The sequence below is a fragment of the Sorex araneus genome, chromosome 10, assembly GCF_027595985.1.
Source record: "Sorex araneus isolate mSorAra2 chromosome 10, mSorAra2.pri, whole genome shotgun sequence".
Taxonomy (NCBI): Eukaryota; Metazoa; Chordata; class Mammalia; order Eulipotyphla; family Soricidae; genus Sorex; species Sorex araneus.
The window spans coordinates 2,667,340-2,684,214 of NC_073311.1; the positions used below are offsets into that span (position 1 = coordinate 2,667,340).

The following is a 16,875-nucleotide window of genomic DNA, read 5'->3' on the forward strand; positions in this document are numbered from 1 at the left end:
AGTGCTTCCCTGCGGCTGCAATTACAGGCCTGCACACAGAAAGCTCCTTTAGGCTCTGAGTTTCCATGAGCGGTGCAGGTGGGTTAAGAGTGTCAGCCCAGAAGTGGGGGTCAGTGGGGACACAGAGGAGGTGGGAACATGACTCACTATGAAACGCCTGGGAACGCTGGCACAGTGAGCAGAGCTAAAGGGCGTATAAAGGAACCTGCTAGAAAGTAACATTTCAGTGCACTTTCCTAATGAAATGGATTCTCAGGACAGCATTAAGTGCCAGCAAACACAGACTCCATTTGTTCTGCTAGTGAAGAACGAAGGAAAGCTGGTGAACTCTGGAAAAGACGAAACCAAACAAAACAAATTCCCATGTTTTGTGGATGCATCCGGGTAACAGCATGCTGGGTGAAGGGAGTCAGAGGGGAGGGACGGACAGAATGGTCTATCTCATATGCGGGTATAAAGATACAAGGCAGGGGAGTAACACAGTCCTGGGGTCACAGGAACCGAGAACTGGCCTTCAGCAGGAAGCTGACCACTGGGAGACTGGCGAGAGGGCCAGGCAATGATGAAGGAAGTGGTCACTCTGGTGACTGCGTGGTACTAGAATGTGCTACACATGAAACCTACCAGCAACAGTAAACCATGGCACCTAAGATTTTAAAAGAGAAGAGAGAAAGAAAAGAGGAAGGGAGGGAAGGAAAAGAAAGTCTGAAACAAAAGCATCCGGGAGGAGTGCGAGAGACGAAACGCCTTCGTTCTCTCTGGGGAGAGGAGCACGCAGACTGGCAAAGAGAGGGTGGGAGAACTCCCCCTGGACTGAGCAGGCATCCCCGGCAGAGCGGAGAGCAGAATTCTTGGGAGGAGAGCGCAGCTTCTTGTGACCTCCAGCCCCCTCCAGCTCCAGTTGGCGAGACCCACAGTGGTTGCCAGTCCTGGGGCCGGGCCAGTTGGCTGTAGAGGCTGCTGTGTCTGACCCTCTTTGTGTGATGAAGCACTTCTGGGCCTGGGCACCAGGGCAGTCACAGGGGGCTTTTCAGCACAGAGCAGCAATGAAAGAGCACCCCTCCAAGGAGGCAGGCCATGGATGGGGCTGCAGTGGTGGGGCAGTGCGGAGGTGTTTGCCTTGCACATGGCTGAGCCAGCATCGATGCTCGGCATCCTACTGGTGTCCTGAGCACTGCCAGGAATGATTCCTGAGCACCACCTGGTATGGCCTTCCCCAAACAAGAGAAATAAAAGGCCAAGTGTTCATCACGCCTCCTGCATACATGTGTGCTTTTGTCACATGGATGGCATGTGCATGAATGGCATGTGCAAAAAGGCTCGTGACATCATCATGTAGTCACATCCCTGACTCTAATCACTGTTGTTCACCCCCTCCCTCTCCTGCTAAGCATAATTCATTTCTTTATCAGGGAGGCATCAGGCTAGCAGAATTTCCCTATTTTATCACCAAAAGAAAACAAATATGTTGAAAAAAAAGAAAGAAAAGAAAAAGAGCCTTATTTGGAGTGGAAACAGCCTCGCTGCATTGTCAGCAGTGAGTGGGCTACTATTTATTGCAGAGATCTAAATTTATCATCTTGGAAGAATGCTGAGAAAGGAAGAAAGAAATGCCTTCCTGGGTGGTTCAGGGCGGTGTGGACGCAGGCAGCCTGGACGGATGTGTGGTACCACATCAGCTGACCCGCATCCAGCGGCCGTGGTGCCTGGAAGCAAGTGGCCGGCCCATGGAACTTTCTCTTCTGCCACAGGAGATACCGAAGGGCTTGTCTCTTTCCCAGATGCCCTGGCCTGTATGTGTGTGTGGGGGGGTGTCCAGAGCACTCACCCCCCTCCCCCCACGCCCCCAGGACACTCACATTCCTCGCTGTCCACGGCCGCGTAGTTGCCCACTTCTCTGAAGCTGATGTTGCCCAAGTGGAGCACGCCCGCCACAATCTGCAGCACCAGCGTCTGCTCCTCGGCGAAGATGCCGATGACATTCATGGCGTGCTGCACGAGAGGGAACAGTGTCTGCACGGGGTGCAGCTCCCCGCAGCCTGTGAGCACTGAAGTCGCCGAGGACAAAGCGACACCTCACACACGGCTGTCTCGGCCGGCTGGGGAGCCCAGCGTGCTGGGCGATGGCTGTTTTGAGTTTAAGATGCAGCCTGCAGTTTTGCAACCCCCCCCTCCACCCGAAACATCGAGGGTGGGGTGGGGTGGGTGAGCGTTCGGGAGGAAAGGGGGTTTCAGATGAGGCGGTGGCTGTGTGGTGTGCTGGCAACTCCCTGGCCCCCTACACTGCCATGGGGGCCCTTTCTAGTCTTTCTATAGCACCTTCTGCGACCACAGGGCCCGGGTACAGACGGGGCCTGGTGCTCGCAGAGGATCTGGATTAGCAGTGTGCAGGGCAGCAGGTAAAAGCAGCCTGGGGGAACCCTGGGGAAGCAGCAGCTGGAGCGCCTGGCTTGGCGAGCTGCCCTCCAAGACACCAGGATGCCAGGCCAGATCCAGATCCCTCACCCGGCTCCGCAGGTTCCAGGTGGCTCTGTTCTCTGTCCTATGCCCGGGACGCCATCTATTTGGGAACCTCCTGCCTTTCAGGAGCAAATACCTTCTTTCCACTGGGACCTGCAAAAGAGCCCCTTTGCACGGCTCTGCAGATGCCTGAGGAAGGGGCCTGCCTAGGAGCTGACTCAGGGGGACACCATTCTCCGAGGCCAAGCGGGTGACTAACTCCCTACGAGGGAGCTCCAGGGCTGGAGAGATGCTCAGCGGGCTGAGATCTGGGTTTGATCCCTGGTAACGCATGGTCCCTCAAAGACACGGGCACTGGCCCCCAGACACCAAGCCAGAAGCAGCCCAGAGCCTTGCTGGGTAGGACTCACCCCACCAAAACAAATAAATAAACATCTAAATTAAAAGAAAGCTTTAGATGCTTTTAGGTGGTTTCTTATGAGATATGGCCTGTCAATAAACTACTTGGACTGTTACACTTTTGGGTTTTGTTTTGGGGCGACATCCAGGGGTCACTCCTGTGGTGCTCAGGGAATGAGTAGTGGGTTGGTGGTGTGCACGGGCAGACGCCTTCATCCCTGCATTATCTGGCAGATGAAGGGCCTGCACAGGGCAGAGGGGGAGAGTGGCAGGAGGGGGGATGGAAGACGTCCCAAATCTCTAACCTGGGGCACAGAGGCAGCACAAGGTGAAGGCGGAGGAGGTGCTGGCTTTGTACCCTACTGACCCGGCTCGACCCCAAACACCACCTGGGTGTTGCTCCTGAGCATAAAACTAAAAACAGTCTTGAAGCACCCCTGGATTCAGCCCGAGACCACCCCGTCCCACCCTCCAAGCACAATAAAGAAGTCAGTCTAAGTCCGACCCAGAGCCTACAAGGGTTCTTTGCTTTGTCTGCCTGAGAAAATGAATCTCCATGTGCAACAGCGATACGCAAAGAGCCACAGCACTCAGCGACTCTCTCAGCTGCGAGCTGCTGCCCTGCCCGACACCAGCGAGTCCCTTTCTGCGCCCTCTCCAACCGAGCCAGTCCCAGCCAGCACGACTGAAGGGACCAGCATCAGATGCTCAGGAAAACGAAGTGCTGACAAGAGAATGCACGAGGCGGGAAGTCTGCACCCTCTTGCCAGCTTCATTCCCTGCCCGGGTCTGGCCCTGTGTTTGTGCAGGCACGAGGCCATGTTAGCAGCAGCATCCAGCGGTCTGGCACCGACTTACCAGCGTTTCCTGAAACTCCCTCCTATCATCAATGTCGTCCACCTTGTAGGAGCCAGAGAGGCTCAGGTAATAGTAATAGTCCATGCTGGTGATGCCGAGGCTATGCTTCTGTTCTGCTGAGGCACCCTCGATGAGCTGGAGCAAGAGGGGTGTGGGGGTCGGGACAAGGGACCATGAAACCGCCAATGCCCACCTTCCTCCCCTGCCCCCTGAGCCCAGCACAGAACGTGTTTGATTCCAGCTTGTAAACATCCATGGTGTTTGTCTCCATGGCGTCAGGGAATCCGCTATCTTTGAAGCCTCTCTTGATTAGTCTCTCCCAATTTTGTTTTATTTGGGGGCCATACCTGGCGATGCTCAGGGCTAACTCCTCGTTCTGGACTCAGGGTACCCCAAGTCCCATGTAGGGTCCATTTCTCCCCCACACTCACTCCTACAGAGTTGACTGCCACCCAACAGCAACGATTCCTCCAGGTCTGAGCGCCTCTGCTCTTCGAGCCCATCACTTCCCCAGCCCCTAGCCCGGCCGTTTCCAGCCTGGGGGCAGAGGACTTTCGGAAAGGACGTGGGGCTGGCATTTATTGAGAGGGATCCTGGAAACAATTTTGAACTTCTGTGTAGTGCTCAAAAAATAATATACGATGCACATGATTCACAAAATCATTTTTAATCATCTGTACATATTGCTTTGATGAGTAAGTACAATAAAAAGCCTTGTTTAATTCACAGAAGCACTTGATCCCTTATGTATTCTTCTGAGCAACAGAACAATTATACTGTGACTTAAAATGTCTATAGAAAACCAAACTAAATGTGCATTACCAACTTTGCCTACTGATAATGAAGACGGAATTTAAAAAATAATTGCAGGGCTTTCTTCAATAAAAAACTAACGTAGACCTTCAATAGAGGAATGAATATGTACAGGTGAACAGGAAAAAAACTGTTTATGATTTCATTTCAATTTAATAATATTGAAAAATAACTGAGCCAGATGATTGCAGGGAGCTGGGACATAATTTAAAAGCATCCTGTAAACTGCTCCGGCCTGAACTCTCCAGAGCAAGAAGGCTTGTTGTTTCCGTGTTTTGATTTTTGGTTTGTTTGTTTTCTGGTTTTGTGGCTGGAATGGTGAAGGCTGGGCTGCATGCAGCATCTGTCATATCCAAAACCTGTGTTCTACTACTGGACATGTTGCCCACCCAAGGTAAGATTCTTGAACCCCTTTCAAGTCTTCTGTCCACAATTACCCTTTGGAGACATCTGCCTAGGCAAACACGAAGGCCTGACTCACTCACCAAACCTGTGCCAACCCATGGTCACTGTTCCTTCAGCATCCCTGACTCGGTCTCACCTGTGTCTTTCATACAAGTCAACCCTCCACGCCAATTTTCCTCTGGCAAGAATCAAACACTGACTTTTGTTTTGGAGTCACATCAATGACTTCTTGATTATGCATCTTAGGGCAATGTGGTCACCCCAGCTAGAATTTACTCTCCTCGTGGGTCAAGGCTCTCACTACGTTTTTTTTTTTTTTGTGTGTGTGTATATATACTCTCCACCCCACCCCCCAATATACTCACTACTTTTTTTGGTGTGTGTGTGTGTGTGTATATATATATATATATAAACACATATATATAGGGGGTGGGGGGTGGGGCTCACCCAGTGATGCTCAGGGGTTACCACTAGCTTTGCACTCAGGAATTACTCCTCATGGGGCCTGGGGGACCACATGGGATGCAGAGAATGAATTCAGGTTGGGCAAGTGCAAGGTAAGCGCCTTACCTGCTATATTATTTCTCTGGCCCAATTATTATTATTATTATTATTATTATTATTATTATTATTATTATTGCACACCTACTTCTGCTCAAATTATAAAGATTCCTTAGCCTGCAGGTTAGATTGTCTGAATCTGAGAGCTGAGAAAAAAAAATGCTGAGGGGGAAGAGGAACAGGGATGCTGGAAAGAACAAAAAGCCAAGGCAAACCTGATAGAAGATGTGGAAACTCCGCTCTCCAGGGTTCCGCATGACCACACGGGACTTTTCCAGGAGGAAGTTGGAGATCTTCCCACCATCCGGCTCCCCACCTGGGCTGAACTGGATTTCAAAGTATTTTCCCTGCAAGAGTTAGGGATTTCCCTCAATGGCTGGTGAACAAAAACACCCTGTTCCAAACAAGGCTTTGCATGCAGTAAATAATTCAAGGAAATCCACTAATGAACCATACATTCAGAATGATTCCAAGTTATGGACTTGGTTTCCTCATTTTTTTCTTCTCAGACAATGACTCAAGTTTTGTCCAATCACATAATTCTGTACTGAGAAAATACCCTTCTAGAGCATCTAAATAAGGAGAGGCTGGGTCCCTGCCCGGTTCTCAAGCCACACCCCACCCCGCCAGAAGATGCTTGCTTGCCAAGCCAGGAGGTGTGAAAATTAGAACAGGATTCACACAGTCCCCTTGATCTAACAAGAGTGAACTCTGCTAACTGCCTGTGGAGAAAACAAATTTTCCCAGAAGAGAAACAGGCCTTTGAGCGAGAGGATCCCGATGACCCCCTCAGCCTGGGTCAGAGGATCCCGCTGACCCCGCAGCCTGAGCCAGAGGATCCCGCTGACCCCGCAGCACTGTGCTACTATAGAAGAAAGCCCTGGGGATGAGCTGGAAAGTGGATCCAGACTGGAAGGCTCAGTGGTGCCACTGTCTCCCTCGACTGAGCCTCTCTCTAGCCTGCAGAAACATTTCTCTTTTAGGGAGTGGGGGGTTGGGTGGGCAGAGCTCTGGCTATCAGGCAGGGCTGGGAATGAAAGCGAGGCTCCTGCATGCATCATTGCTCTGGCCACCCAACAACTTTTGAAACTGGGTTAGAAGGGGGACCTGAAGCATGGGAAGTGACAGGGTGGGAGCACCATGGCCTGGTGTGGCCCCAGTAAGCGGCTTTAGCACACTATCTGCACGTCCACCAGATGCAGTTTACTCTGCCGGGCCTCACGCCTGCCGCTGCGAGCACAGCTGAGGGCAGGAACGTGTGGGGCCAACTCCAGCCCGCCATTCAGTCTCCACGGTGCGCAGTGTCCCTGCTAAGTGACCCACCAAGCCCAGGAGTGAGAAGCTGCAGCAAGGCCATGGCCCAAACGATGGGCCTTCTGTCTCCCCTGTGTGCAGATACCCAGAAGCACCAGCAGGGGGGAGGGGAGCGCGCACACCCCGAGTCACAGCGGCTCCCAAGGAAAGCCAGTGACCCAGTCCCCGCCACAGCTGAGACTGACCCTCCTCTGGCATGTGCTGGGCACAGCGGGCCCTGTCGCTTCCCACCCTTGGCTGCCCTGATGAGGCAGCGCCAGCCAGGAGAGACACAGGATGCGCAAACTCCCCAGTCCTCGAGCAGGGCACTGGCTGCCTGTCAGAAAGACTAGGGGCCTACCACAGTAGGTGCCCGGAGCCTCGCACGCAGAAATGGGACCTCAGCTGTGCCTCAAAGCAGCAGGGATCAGACATGGCCCAGGTGCACTGTCCCAGCAATAAGGCAAGAGGAAGGCTGACCCCACCCCTGCTCGACAGTGAAGAGAAGGGACAATTCCTAACGGAAGGCATAAAGTTTAGCTCTTTGGTAGAGGGGCAGAGGTGAGGGAGCAAAGGGCAAAGGCACTTTCACAATGGAATGGAGAAACCTCAGTTCTTGGAAGTGTTTTCTTTCTTAGCTAGGTGCTGGGGACACTGTGTTTTTATACTGACTTGGTGATGTTCCAAATACTTCATCATCTATTTGCTTGGGGGAGATGTGAACAGAGGGAAGACCAAACCTGGGGCTCCGATCTGCAAAGTGAGAATGCTGCCCCGAGCTGCTTGCCTAGTTCCATAATATAGTTCTCTTTTTCGGATGGGGGTGGGGGGTGGGGCCACACCTGGCAGTGCTCAGGGCTTCCTCCTGGCTCTGTGCTCAGGGGTCACTTCTGGTGCTGCTTGAGGAACCATATGTGGTGCCAGGAATTGAACCTGAGTCAGCTATATGCAAGCTAAGTGCTTCATGGGCTGTGCTATCTTTCCAGCCCCAAACATACTTTCTTAAAGTTAAAAAAAAAATTATAAATAAAAATTATGCGTTTTTCAAATGTGCACACTACATGTTCATTGCTTAAGCTGAATCATCAATAATTCTACCCCGATATCATTGCTACCTTCTCTATTAATCACTGCAATAGTATGCTCAAGCTCTGATTCCTAGAAGCTTGTTTTTTATGGTGTGCATTTTAAAACACACTCTATAATACTATAATCTTTTTTGAAAAAAATTAATGCCATACATATCTTTCAAAAGAAGCCATTTTTACAGGGTACTCAGATATCACATTTTTTTTTTCCCTTTAGGATGTCTGGGTCATAGCTAGCAGTGTTTGGGGGTACTCCTCACTCTGTGCTCAGGAGTAGCCCCTGGCAGTGCTCAGGGATCAAACTGGAGTCGACTACAATCAAGGCAGGCTTTGTCCCCTGCACTGTCTCTGACCCCAACTGTGACATCCCAGAGAAAAGTACTACTATTCAGTACTACTAAATTTAAACATTTTAAGTTGAAATATAAATTTCCAAATAATTAGTTTATCTTCATCCAAGAGTATCTTTTCTCTACCATCGTCAAATTCTGTGGCTACCAGAGAGAAAAAAGTAATATGTAGCTGTGATTTTACATTAGTCTCATTATTAATGGGAAAATATTTGATGCTATCAGATCTTACATGTGTGTGTGTGTGTGTGTGTTTGTGTGTATTGTCCAACCAATCTTTCCTATCTTTACATTAGGGTTGTGTGAAATTTCATCACCAATAAAATAATAAAGGCATGGTTTAGCGTTGCCTTACCCAAACTGATTGACAATGTTCCTTGTGAGGGATAATCAAGGGAAATACAGATTTAATCATCTTCAGTTCTCTCTGCCAGAGGCGAAGAGAGGGGACAGAGAGAGATGAAGAGTGAAAGTTCCCCTGAGTTGGGCCCATCTCAAGGCAGATGCAGTGGCAGGAGGGGGTTACGGAAAACTCCTCTATCTTTTCCTCTATTTCATATCTTTCCCTCTATTTCATTACCTAGAAACTTCTTTAAGATAACAGAGCCCAGGCACAAATGTTGGGCAGGGGGAGAGTGGTAGGGAGAGAAGGGGCAGAGGAAGAGATGGAGCGAGAAAGGGGGGGAGAGAAGGGATAGAGTGTGGAGGGGAGAGAGGGAGAGGGAAAGGAAGAAAGTGGAGTGGGGGAGAAAGAGAGATGAACATTTGAGTAGATAGCACGGATAATATTGAACCGAAAGGAAAATGAGCAAGATTCAGAGAAATATAACTCACCAGGAGACTGACAATCATGGCAAGATTTTTCCTGGAAATAGAAGCTTCCTTTCAATAGAAGAGTGAAAAAGAAATTGATTTTCCTTGAACTTCTCACTGACTTATTTTAAAATGGCCCTGAAACCAGCCTCACAGATGGCTTCTAGGATGTGTTAACTGCCAGACATAATCTATGTTCGAGATCAACGCAAGAATCTACAGAAATTCAAGTTACTGGGAAAATACTCCTTACTTTGCACATGGGGCCTTTTTTTGTCGAAGGAAATATCTTCCTATTCATCCTTGTCAGACTTTCAGGAGACAGAGAAATGTGTAAATGGGCCCTCATGACAGTGACTCTGGCTGGCACGCTCACTGCCAGTGGGCAGTCTGTCAGGCCGCGCCAGGCCCTCCTGGGTGTTACTACCACATGGAGACCCACGGAACAAACACACGAAGCTGAGTGCGATGGGTTGGATGACAGATGAGGAAGGGTCTCCCAGGGTGACAGGTGGTGTGGTTGCCCCTGGTGTCTCTACAGAAGGTTCTAGCACAGACAACTACAGCCATCCAGTCTACTCGTCTGCTCAGATCAAGCTACCATTGCCTGGGAGAAGAAAAGCTGAGGGATGAAGCAAGTGCCTCCAGGACAACATGATGCCCATACCAATGGTACCAACGGTCTTTCTCCTTGGGAGGCAAACACTTGTTGGGAACCATTTTCAGCAAGCCTCTGAAGGACAGAAATGAGGCTCTTAAGTGGCTCCAGTGGACAGGCATGCCGAAGTTGGGGCAAGCCGTACAGAGATGCAGAGGAGGAGGCCACACCGCCCGAGGGCCTGTGAGCAGCACCCTAAACCCAGACACCCCGCGCCCCGCCCAGGAGCACTCACGAATCGGCTAGAGTTATTGTTCCGGACAGTCTTGGCGTTGCCGAAGGCCTCGAGCAGCGGGTTGGACTGGAGGATGATGTCCTTGACGTGCTGTGCAGAGACGACAGGAACGCGTGAGCACCGTGCCAGGGAAGCCCAAGGTGGCCCCCAGAACCAGGACCGGGCCAGAGGGGGTCCGGACACGTGTGCACCCGGAACCAGGACCGGGCCAGAGGGAGCTAAGACGCGTGTGCGTGCCCGTGCCAGTAAGCCAGGAGCCATCCCTGCGGATTCTGGCGGCAAAGCTGCTCCACCTCCCTTGCGTGCCGCTGAGTGACGGGCAGCAGAGTGGACAGGACCACGCTCCCTGCCGCTCCATCAGCCGATACTTCTCTCCCTGCCCCCACCCCCTATTCAAGCCCCGCCTCCACCCCCTGCCCTACAAGACAGACTCGGGAAGGGAGTCTGACCATCCAGTAGGGCAGCGGACACGGTCCCATGCTCCCCAAATTTAAATGAGTCCTCTAGGGACTGTGCTAAGATGGACATGGGAAACCACCCTCCCTGACTGCGAAGGCCAATAAGGTTGCACTCTGTGACAGGATGGGTGAACCCAGGCTAGGCTGCAGCAGGGTGAGCGGGGTGCTCAGGCAGCCCAGCTCTGGGCCAGACTGAGAAGTGTGTAAAACAGCCTCCTGCCCGAAGCCCCACAGAGCAGCTGTGTTGGAGAGGCCTCTGCAGCGAGTCACTCCTGGGCTCCTAATTATTCACATGCTATAGCTCAATGTGCTCCAGAAATAACAAGTCCTTGGCCGGCACTCTTCAGCTACTGACTAATTTCCAGCCAAGAGCTCGGTATCATTGTCCTCGTAAGAAAACAGGAAGAGAAAAATCAACACCAAACGTCTGCAGTCTGGCCCCTAGGTCGCAGGTAGGACCAGATTCAGACGCAAGTTCGAATCCCTTAGATAAACCACGATGTGTTCCCCTGGCGCCCTCCCAAACTGGAACACTGACCCCGGAAACCTCATTAGCAGTGGCCTTGAAGGCGCAGACCGGGGGCCCTCCCTGTTGTCCAATTTAAGGCTTACTCTTCCAACCTCCTTTAAAAACTCATGGATTTAGTGAACCTTTGCTTTTCTTTGAAAATTAATTTTTGGCTCTGTATCTACATTAATCTTTTCCACCTTTCTATTCATAGACCAGACAAACCTAAGTGATTTATCAATATTCCCTTTCTCAGAGAGAGAGAGAAAGGAGAGAGAGAGGCGGGGGGAATAGAGATGCTTCCTTGTCCTGTCCTTCCCTGAATTACTGACACTGAAACTTTTTTGGAGGGCGGGGAGGTTCTCGTGGCAGTGCCTGGGGAACCACAGTGACAGGGACTAAACCTAGGACTCCTGCATACAAAGTAGGGGCTCTTTACCTTTGAGCATCTTTCTGGTCTTAATAATTGGCATCTTAGCTGTACATTTTATGCATGTGTTCACCCATCCATCTGTCCATGCATTCACCCTTCCACCATCTATCCACCATTCATTTCCCTATCCATCTACCCAATCCACCATCCATCATCCATCAATCCACCCATTTCCCCATCCATCATCCATCACCCCACTCACTCATCTACCATCCATCCATCCACCCACCCACTTGTCCATCACCCATCCACCCATCCTTCTTCCCCTCAATCCACGCCTTACCAAAATATCTAACAGATTTCTGCAATCTGTTGGAAGCATATCAAGGAAAAGAGGAAGAGCAAAGAGGGAGCCCCCACAACACAACACAGGGCTCTGGGCTGCTGCCTCCAGGTGAGTCTTTATGGATAGGCTCTAAATATCGAGCTGAGGGAGCCAAACGACCTGGACAACTGCCCCAGTCGCTGGGCTGCTCACATCTCACTGATGTGCAGCTCGGCCCTTCCTCAGGCCATGCAGCCGTGCATCACACACAAGGTCTCACGGGCCAACCACCACGACTGCCAAAGAGCTTAAAATCAAATACTGCTCTAGGTTAAAACAGAATCCATTAACAATTTCCTACGCTTTGAACTTTTAAAAATCTGGCTGCTTAAACACTTAAAGCCAAGTATCACCTGCTGGGTGCTCCTTGCCTGGTCTCTGTGAAGAACCCTGAGCATCCTTCTAGGCCTGGGGAAAACATCTGCATAAATAGAGCCATGCTGCCCTTGATATACTTTACTATGGCGACATGTTATACAGAATATCGGAACTTTCTTTTTGGCTTTCAATTAATAATATGCCCTGAAATGACCCCATCTGAGTGTCTCTTTCTCCATAGCCACCCAACAGTCCAATTCCATCATGAGCCAAATAGGTCTCACTTGTTACTTAGGGATGCAAATTGAATGGTTTCTACTTTTTTTTTTTCTTTTTGAGTCACACCTGGCGATGCACAGGGGTTACTCCTGGCTCATGCACTCAGGAATTACTCCTGGCAGTGCTCAGGGGACCATATGGGATGCTTAAAATCGAACCCAGGTCTGCCATGTGCAAGGCAAATGCCCTACCTGCTGTGGCTGTGCTATCGTCCAGCCCCTGAGGTTTCTACTTTTTTTTTTTTTTTTTTTTTTTTTGCTTTTTGGGTCACACCCAGCAATGCTCAGGGGTTACTCCTGGCTTTGCACTCAGGAATTACTCCTGGCAGTGCTTGGGGGACGATATGGGATGCTGGGGATCAAACCCGGGTCGGCCGCGTGCAAGGCAAACGCTCTACCCGCTGTGCTATCGCTCCGGCCCCAAGGTTTCTACTTTTTATCTTACCCCAAAGTGCTACATCAAATCTCCAATGCACAAACCACAACAATGTAAAGAATTTTCTGATGCGAACTTGCTAAACCAAAGGCTGTTTTGCCTCGATGTTCTCTATGAAAGTGAACTAGTTCAGGTTGGAGTAGTAAACGTGGAAGGAACCATGTCCCCAGATTCTGACCAATTGGTCAATCTGACAGGAATAATTATATATGTATATATATATAATTATTATATAATATATATATATATATATATATATTAACTCTTCGTCCTTTCCAGGGCTATGACGAGTGGAGACGTTACTGAAACCACTTGAGAAATTTGACGATCAACGTGATGACGATGATGTTGATAATATTTTTTTTAACTGAGACCAAGTATTCCTAGCTGCTACAGGTGTCAAGCAGAGAGATGTAGTTAAGAAACAACTTTATTTTAAGCAGGGGGAGTGACAATAGCACTCACAGCTAAACTGTAGACTAAATTCTGCTTGTCTATGTAGTTTGTTTTTTATTGCTTTTTGGGTCACACCTGGCGATGCACAGGGGTTACTCCTGGCTCTGCACTCAGGAATTACCCCTGGCCGTGCTCAGGGGACCATATGGGATGCTGGGATTTGAACCCGGGTCGGCCGCGTGCAAGGCAAACGCCCTACCCGCTGTGCTATCGCTCCAGCCCCTCTATGTAGTTTTAATGTATACTTCCTTTTATTATCATGAGGGTGAGCCTATTTTCTTTCTCTGTTTTTTGGGGGTTTGGGTCACGCCCAGCTGTGCTTAGAGCTTACTCCTGGCTCTGTACTCAGGGGACCATATTGGGTGCTGGAGATGGAAGCTGGTCAGTGTCCTGCTCTCTATAACAACTTGAGGGTGAGACTATTTTCATGCTGTACACTGTTGCATAAGTTCTTCCTCAGGCCTTGATTTTCCTCTTGGTCCTTTTATCTCGCTATGGTCTGTCAGCTCCTTTTCTATTTGACATTCATCTCCAGCTTCCCCCACCACCTCTGTCCCCAGAGTTCACATTTCTTAAGCCAATGTTCTTCCTGTGAAAGAAGGTATTTCTAGGGACCAGAATGATATTGCCTTGCACGTGGCTGAGCCAGGGTTGATCCCTGAGAACCCATATGGTCCCCTGAGCTCTGCCAGGAGTGATCCCTGAGTACATAGACAGGAGTAAGCCTTCAGTACTGATGGGTGTGGCTCAAAAATAAAACAGAGAGAGAGAGACAGGCAGACAGACAGACACAGAGAGAGCGAGAAGGGGTGCCTAAATTGATGTAGCTTGGGCGCTCACAACAGGCTCCACTAACTCACCTGCACTTTGGGGCCTCCTCCAGACACGCGAGACACATAACTCATGATGTACTTCGCAGCCACGGTCTTGCCAGCACCGCTTTCACCACTGAGGAAAGACAAACACAAATCCATCAACGCCATGAATCCTGTATCCAGCACACTCTTCCTGGGGAAAATAAAGCAACAAACCCCAAGCAGAACAGGCAAAGAACAGGCAGAAACAAATTTGGTTACACAAAAACAAACCCCAAACAAAACACTGGATACTGGCTCAGAATGGCAAGCTACACCAGGATGGATGGGGTGGCCTCAAAGACTGGTACCAAGATGAGGATCTGACCTTGGAGCCAACATGAAACAGGCAAGACAATGACAGATTTTTGTTGTCATTGTTGTTTGGGTCACACTCAGCAACGCTCAGGGGTTCCTCCTGGCTCTGCACTCAGGAATTGCTCCAGGTGGTGCTGGGGCGGGGGGTGGGGGCATAGAGGATGCTGGGTAGCAATCCTGGGTCAGCCGCGTGCAAGGCAAGCCCTCTGCCCGCTGTGCTATCACTCAAGCCCCAAACAATGAAACATTTTAAATAGAGGCAAATGACAAGGAATGTAAGAGATGAGTGGAAAGATGGAATATGAAACAGCTTGACAAGAGGATCATAAACCATGAAAACAAAACTGGAGTAATATGAAATGCCATAGGCTCGATTCCATCTGTGCCCAAAGAGTAGTCACGGACACGGGAAGGAAAAGACCAGCGGTGCCACAGAACATGCACAGAGATCTGGGTAAGAAGAGATACCAGAGACTGGTTTCAGTTCCTCATTTTCCAAACTCTGAGTAATGTCTATATTCCTTCTGTCACTAAAAAGAAAGAAAAAGTAGACACCCTCAAATTACTGGCCACATTCCTGAAACCGGGAAAAGCAACTTTATTTTAGAAGTTCTAAAATTAACTGATGAGGCAATAGTCATCACATCCTGAATAAGAAAGAGCGTCTCCGTCTGGGGGCCCACCGGCCTGGAGACAGTCTGCTCTTCATAATCCATCTTCCTCCCAAATCCCCCAGAACTGATGGTGCGCTGAATCAAAAACGGGCCTCAGAGAGACCAAGACCTCATGGCTCTACTGGCTGGGAGAGAACAGATGGAACTGCAGAAACCCATACCCCAGAGGATGATGAAACTTAAAACAAAACTCAGCCTGCTACAGGCTCCTATGATAAGATTTTTGCTTGCTTTTGGTGACCAAGAATGTTGTTATGAAAGCAGATATGCTAATAAAAATGAAACAAAGTTAGGGAAAAAGAGAAGGAATTGAGGGTGTTCAAAGGCAGGAAGTGTGGCCCCTGGTGAGCACACGTGGGCCACATGGCAGGTGGTGGTGAGCGCATGCACACAGCATCGCATGATCCTTACCAGCACCCCATTCACATCACAGCTGGGAAATGTGGATGTACCCTAGCCAGGAGCCAGGTGTGTGTGTGTGTGTGTGTGAGAGAGAGAGAGAGAGAGAGAGAGAGAGAGAGAGAGACCCTATCACAATATCAATAGCAATGGGCATGGGGGCGGGGTGTGAATAATAAAACAAAAATCTGGCTGAAGAGACAGTACTCAGCAGCCACACCCATAAGCCACCCCTGGCTGGCCCAGATAATCTCACCATCGGCCACCATCCAGATCGCATATCTTTCTCTCCTGGAAGGGAGCATAACATGACGCTTGCCATAATCATGCTGCCAGGCCCTGTTTCACTCGGGCGCCCAGGAGGGGGAGGGGGAGACCCCTTCCCGACCCAAGGGACCCAGCCCCGGCAGCTGAAAGCCTCCAGGACTCAACCACCACCCTGCTCAAGGCTGCTCTCCACACACTCTGGCCGAGCATCACCAATGAGTGAATCTATTCCTGGACCGTAAGCCTACGCAATACTCAAATCACACACCCTACCCATACTCCAAGATTACCACACCACATTTGACAGGGTTTAAAGTAGGAGGCAACAAATATTGGAGATATACATTTTTTTTTTTTACAGATATCCATCCCTCTCAGAGAGCCCAGCAAGCTATAGCAGTGCCTGGCAAGCTACCCGTGGCATATTCAATATGCCAAAAACAGTAACAACAAGTCTCACAATGGAGACGTTACTGGTGCCTGTTCAAGCAAATCAATGAGCAATGGGATGATGGAGATACAGAGGTATGTATAAAAAGCACACAAGGCTCAACTATTTAACAACATGTTAGTGATTTCTTACAGAAGGGTTTAATGGCCTTGGGTAAAATACAACAATTTCCACACTCTTTCCTCTAAGGACACTTTTTTGGTAGCATTTTTAGCGGTTTTTCATAACAAACAATACAAAATATATTATTTCGGTTCTGCTTTGGGGCAGGGATAAGGGTTTGGGATGGAAACATCCGAAATATGATGGTGGGAAGGTGTCATGGTAGTGGGACTGATGTTTGAATATTAAACACAATCAAATATTGTGAACTACTTTAAAAATAAAAACAAATGTTAAAAAATTAACAATAATTTCAAATTTCCAAAGAAGAAGGACTACAGGGGTGGACATGGTTCCTGTGGCTAAGGGCATGTTTTGTAGCTCTGGGGTTCTGGGGTCCACCCCTAGCAACTCATGCCATTTCAGCACCAAGGGTGAAGCCCTGACAACAAGCAGAAAAAGTGGGCTCACATGGGGGACAGGGGCCAAATACCACCCAACCACAGGGCTTGGCAGCAGCACCCATGCCTGCCTCTGCAGCTGCGCCAGGGCTCCACTCCAATGCCCCATGGATATTCTCTGCAGAGACACCCAGTCTCTGAATATCTAAGGTACTGCAACTGGGCTGAGAACTCGGGTTTTCCTTGGAGTCGGTCTCGGCAACC

General features: G+C 49.7%; 1 protein-coding gene across 2 annotated transcripts in view; it reads right to left on the reverse strand.

Annotated features, from left to right (window-relative positions):
• MYO1E (myosin IE) overlaps positions 1-16,875 on the reverse strand; it is a 187,602-nt gene that overhangs the window by 65,790 nt on the left and 104,937 nt on the right. The window contains exons 2-7 of one of the 2 annotated variants that reach the window (XM_055118463.1): positions 14,786-14,847; positions 14,006-14,093; positions 9,934-10,023; positions 5,712-5,843; positions 3,718-3,852; positions 1,860-1,992 (exon numbers count right to left, since the gene is read on the reverse strand). In XM_055118463.1, coding sequence (XP_054974438.1) covers positions 1,860-1,992; positions 3,718-3,852; positions 5,712-5,843; positions 9,934-10,023; positions 14,006-14,050 — 535 coding nt within the window. In that variant the 5' untranslated portion in view covers positions 14,051-14,093; positions 14,786-14,847. The remainder of the gene's footprint in view (positions 1-1,859; positions 1,993-3,717; positions 3,853-5,711; positions 5,844-9,933; positions 10,024-14,005; positions 14,094-14,785; positions 14,848-16,875) is intronic. The other variant, XM_055118462.1, reaches the window with a different exon arrangement.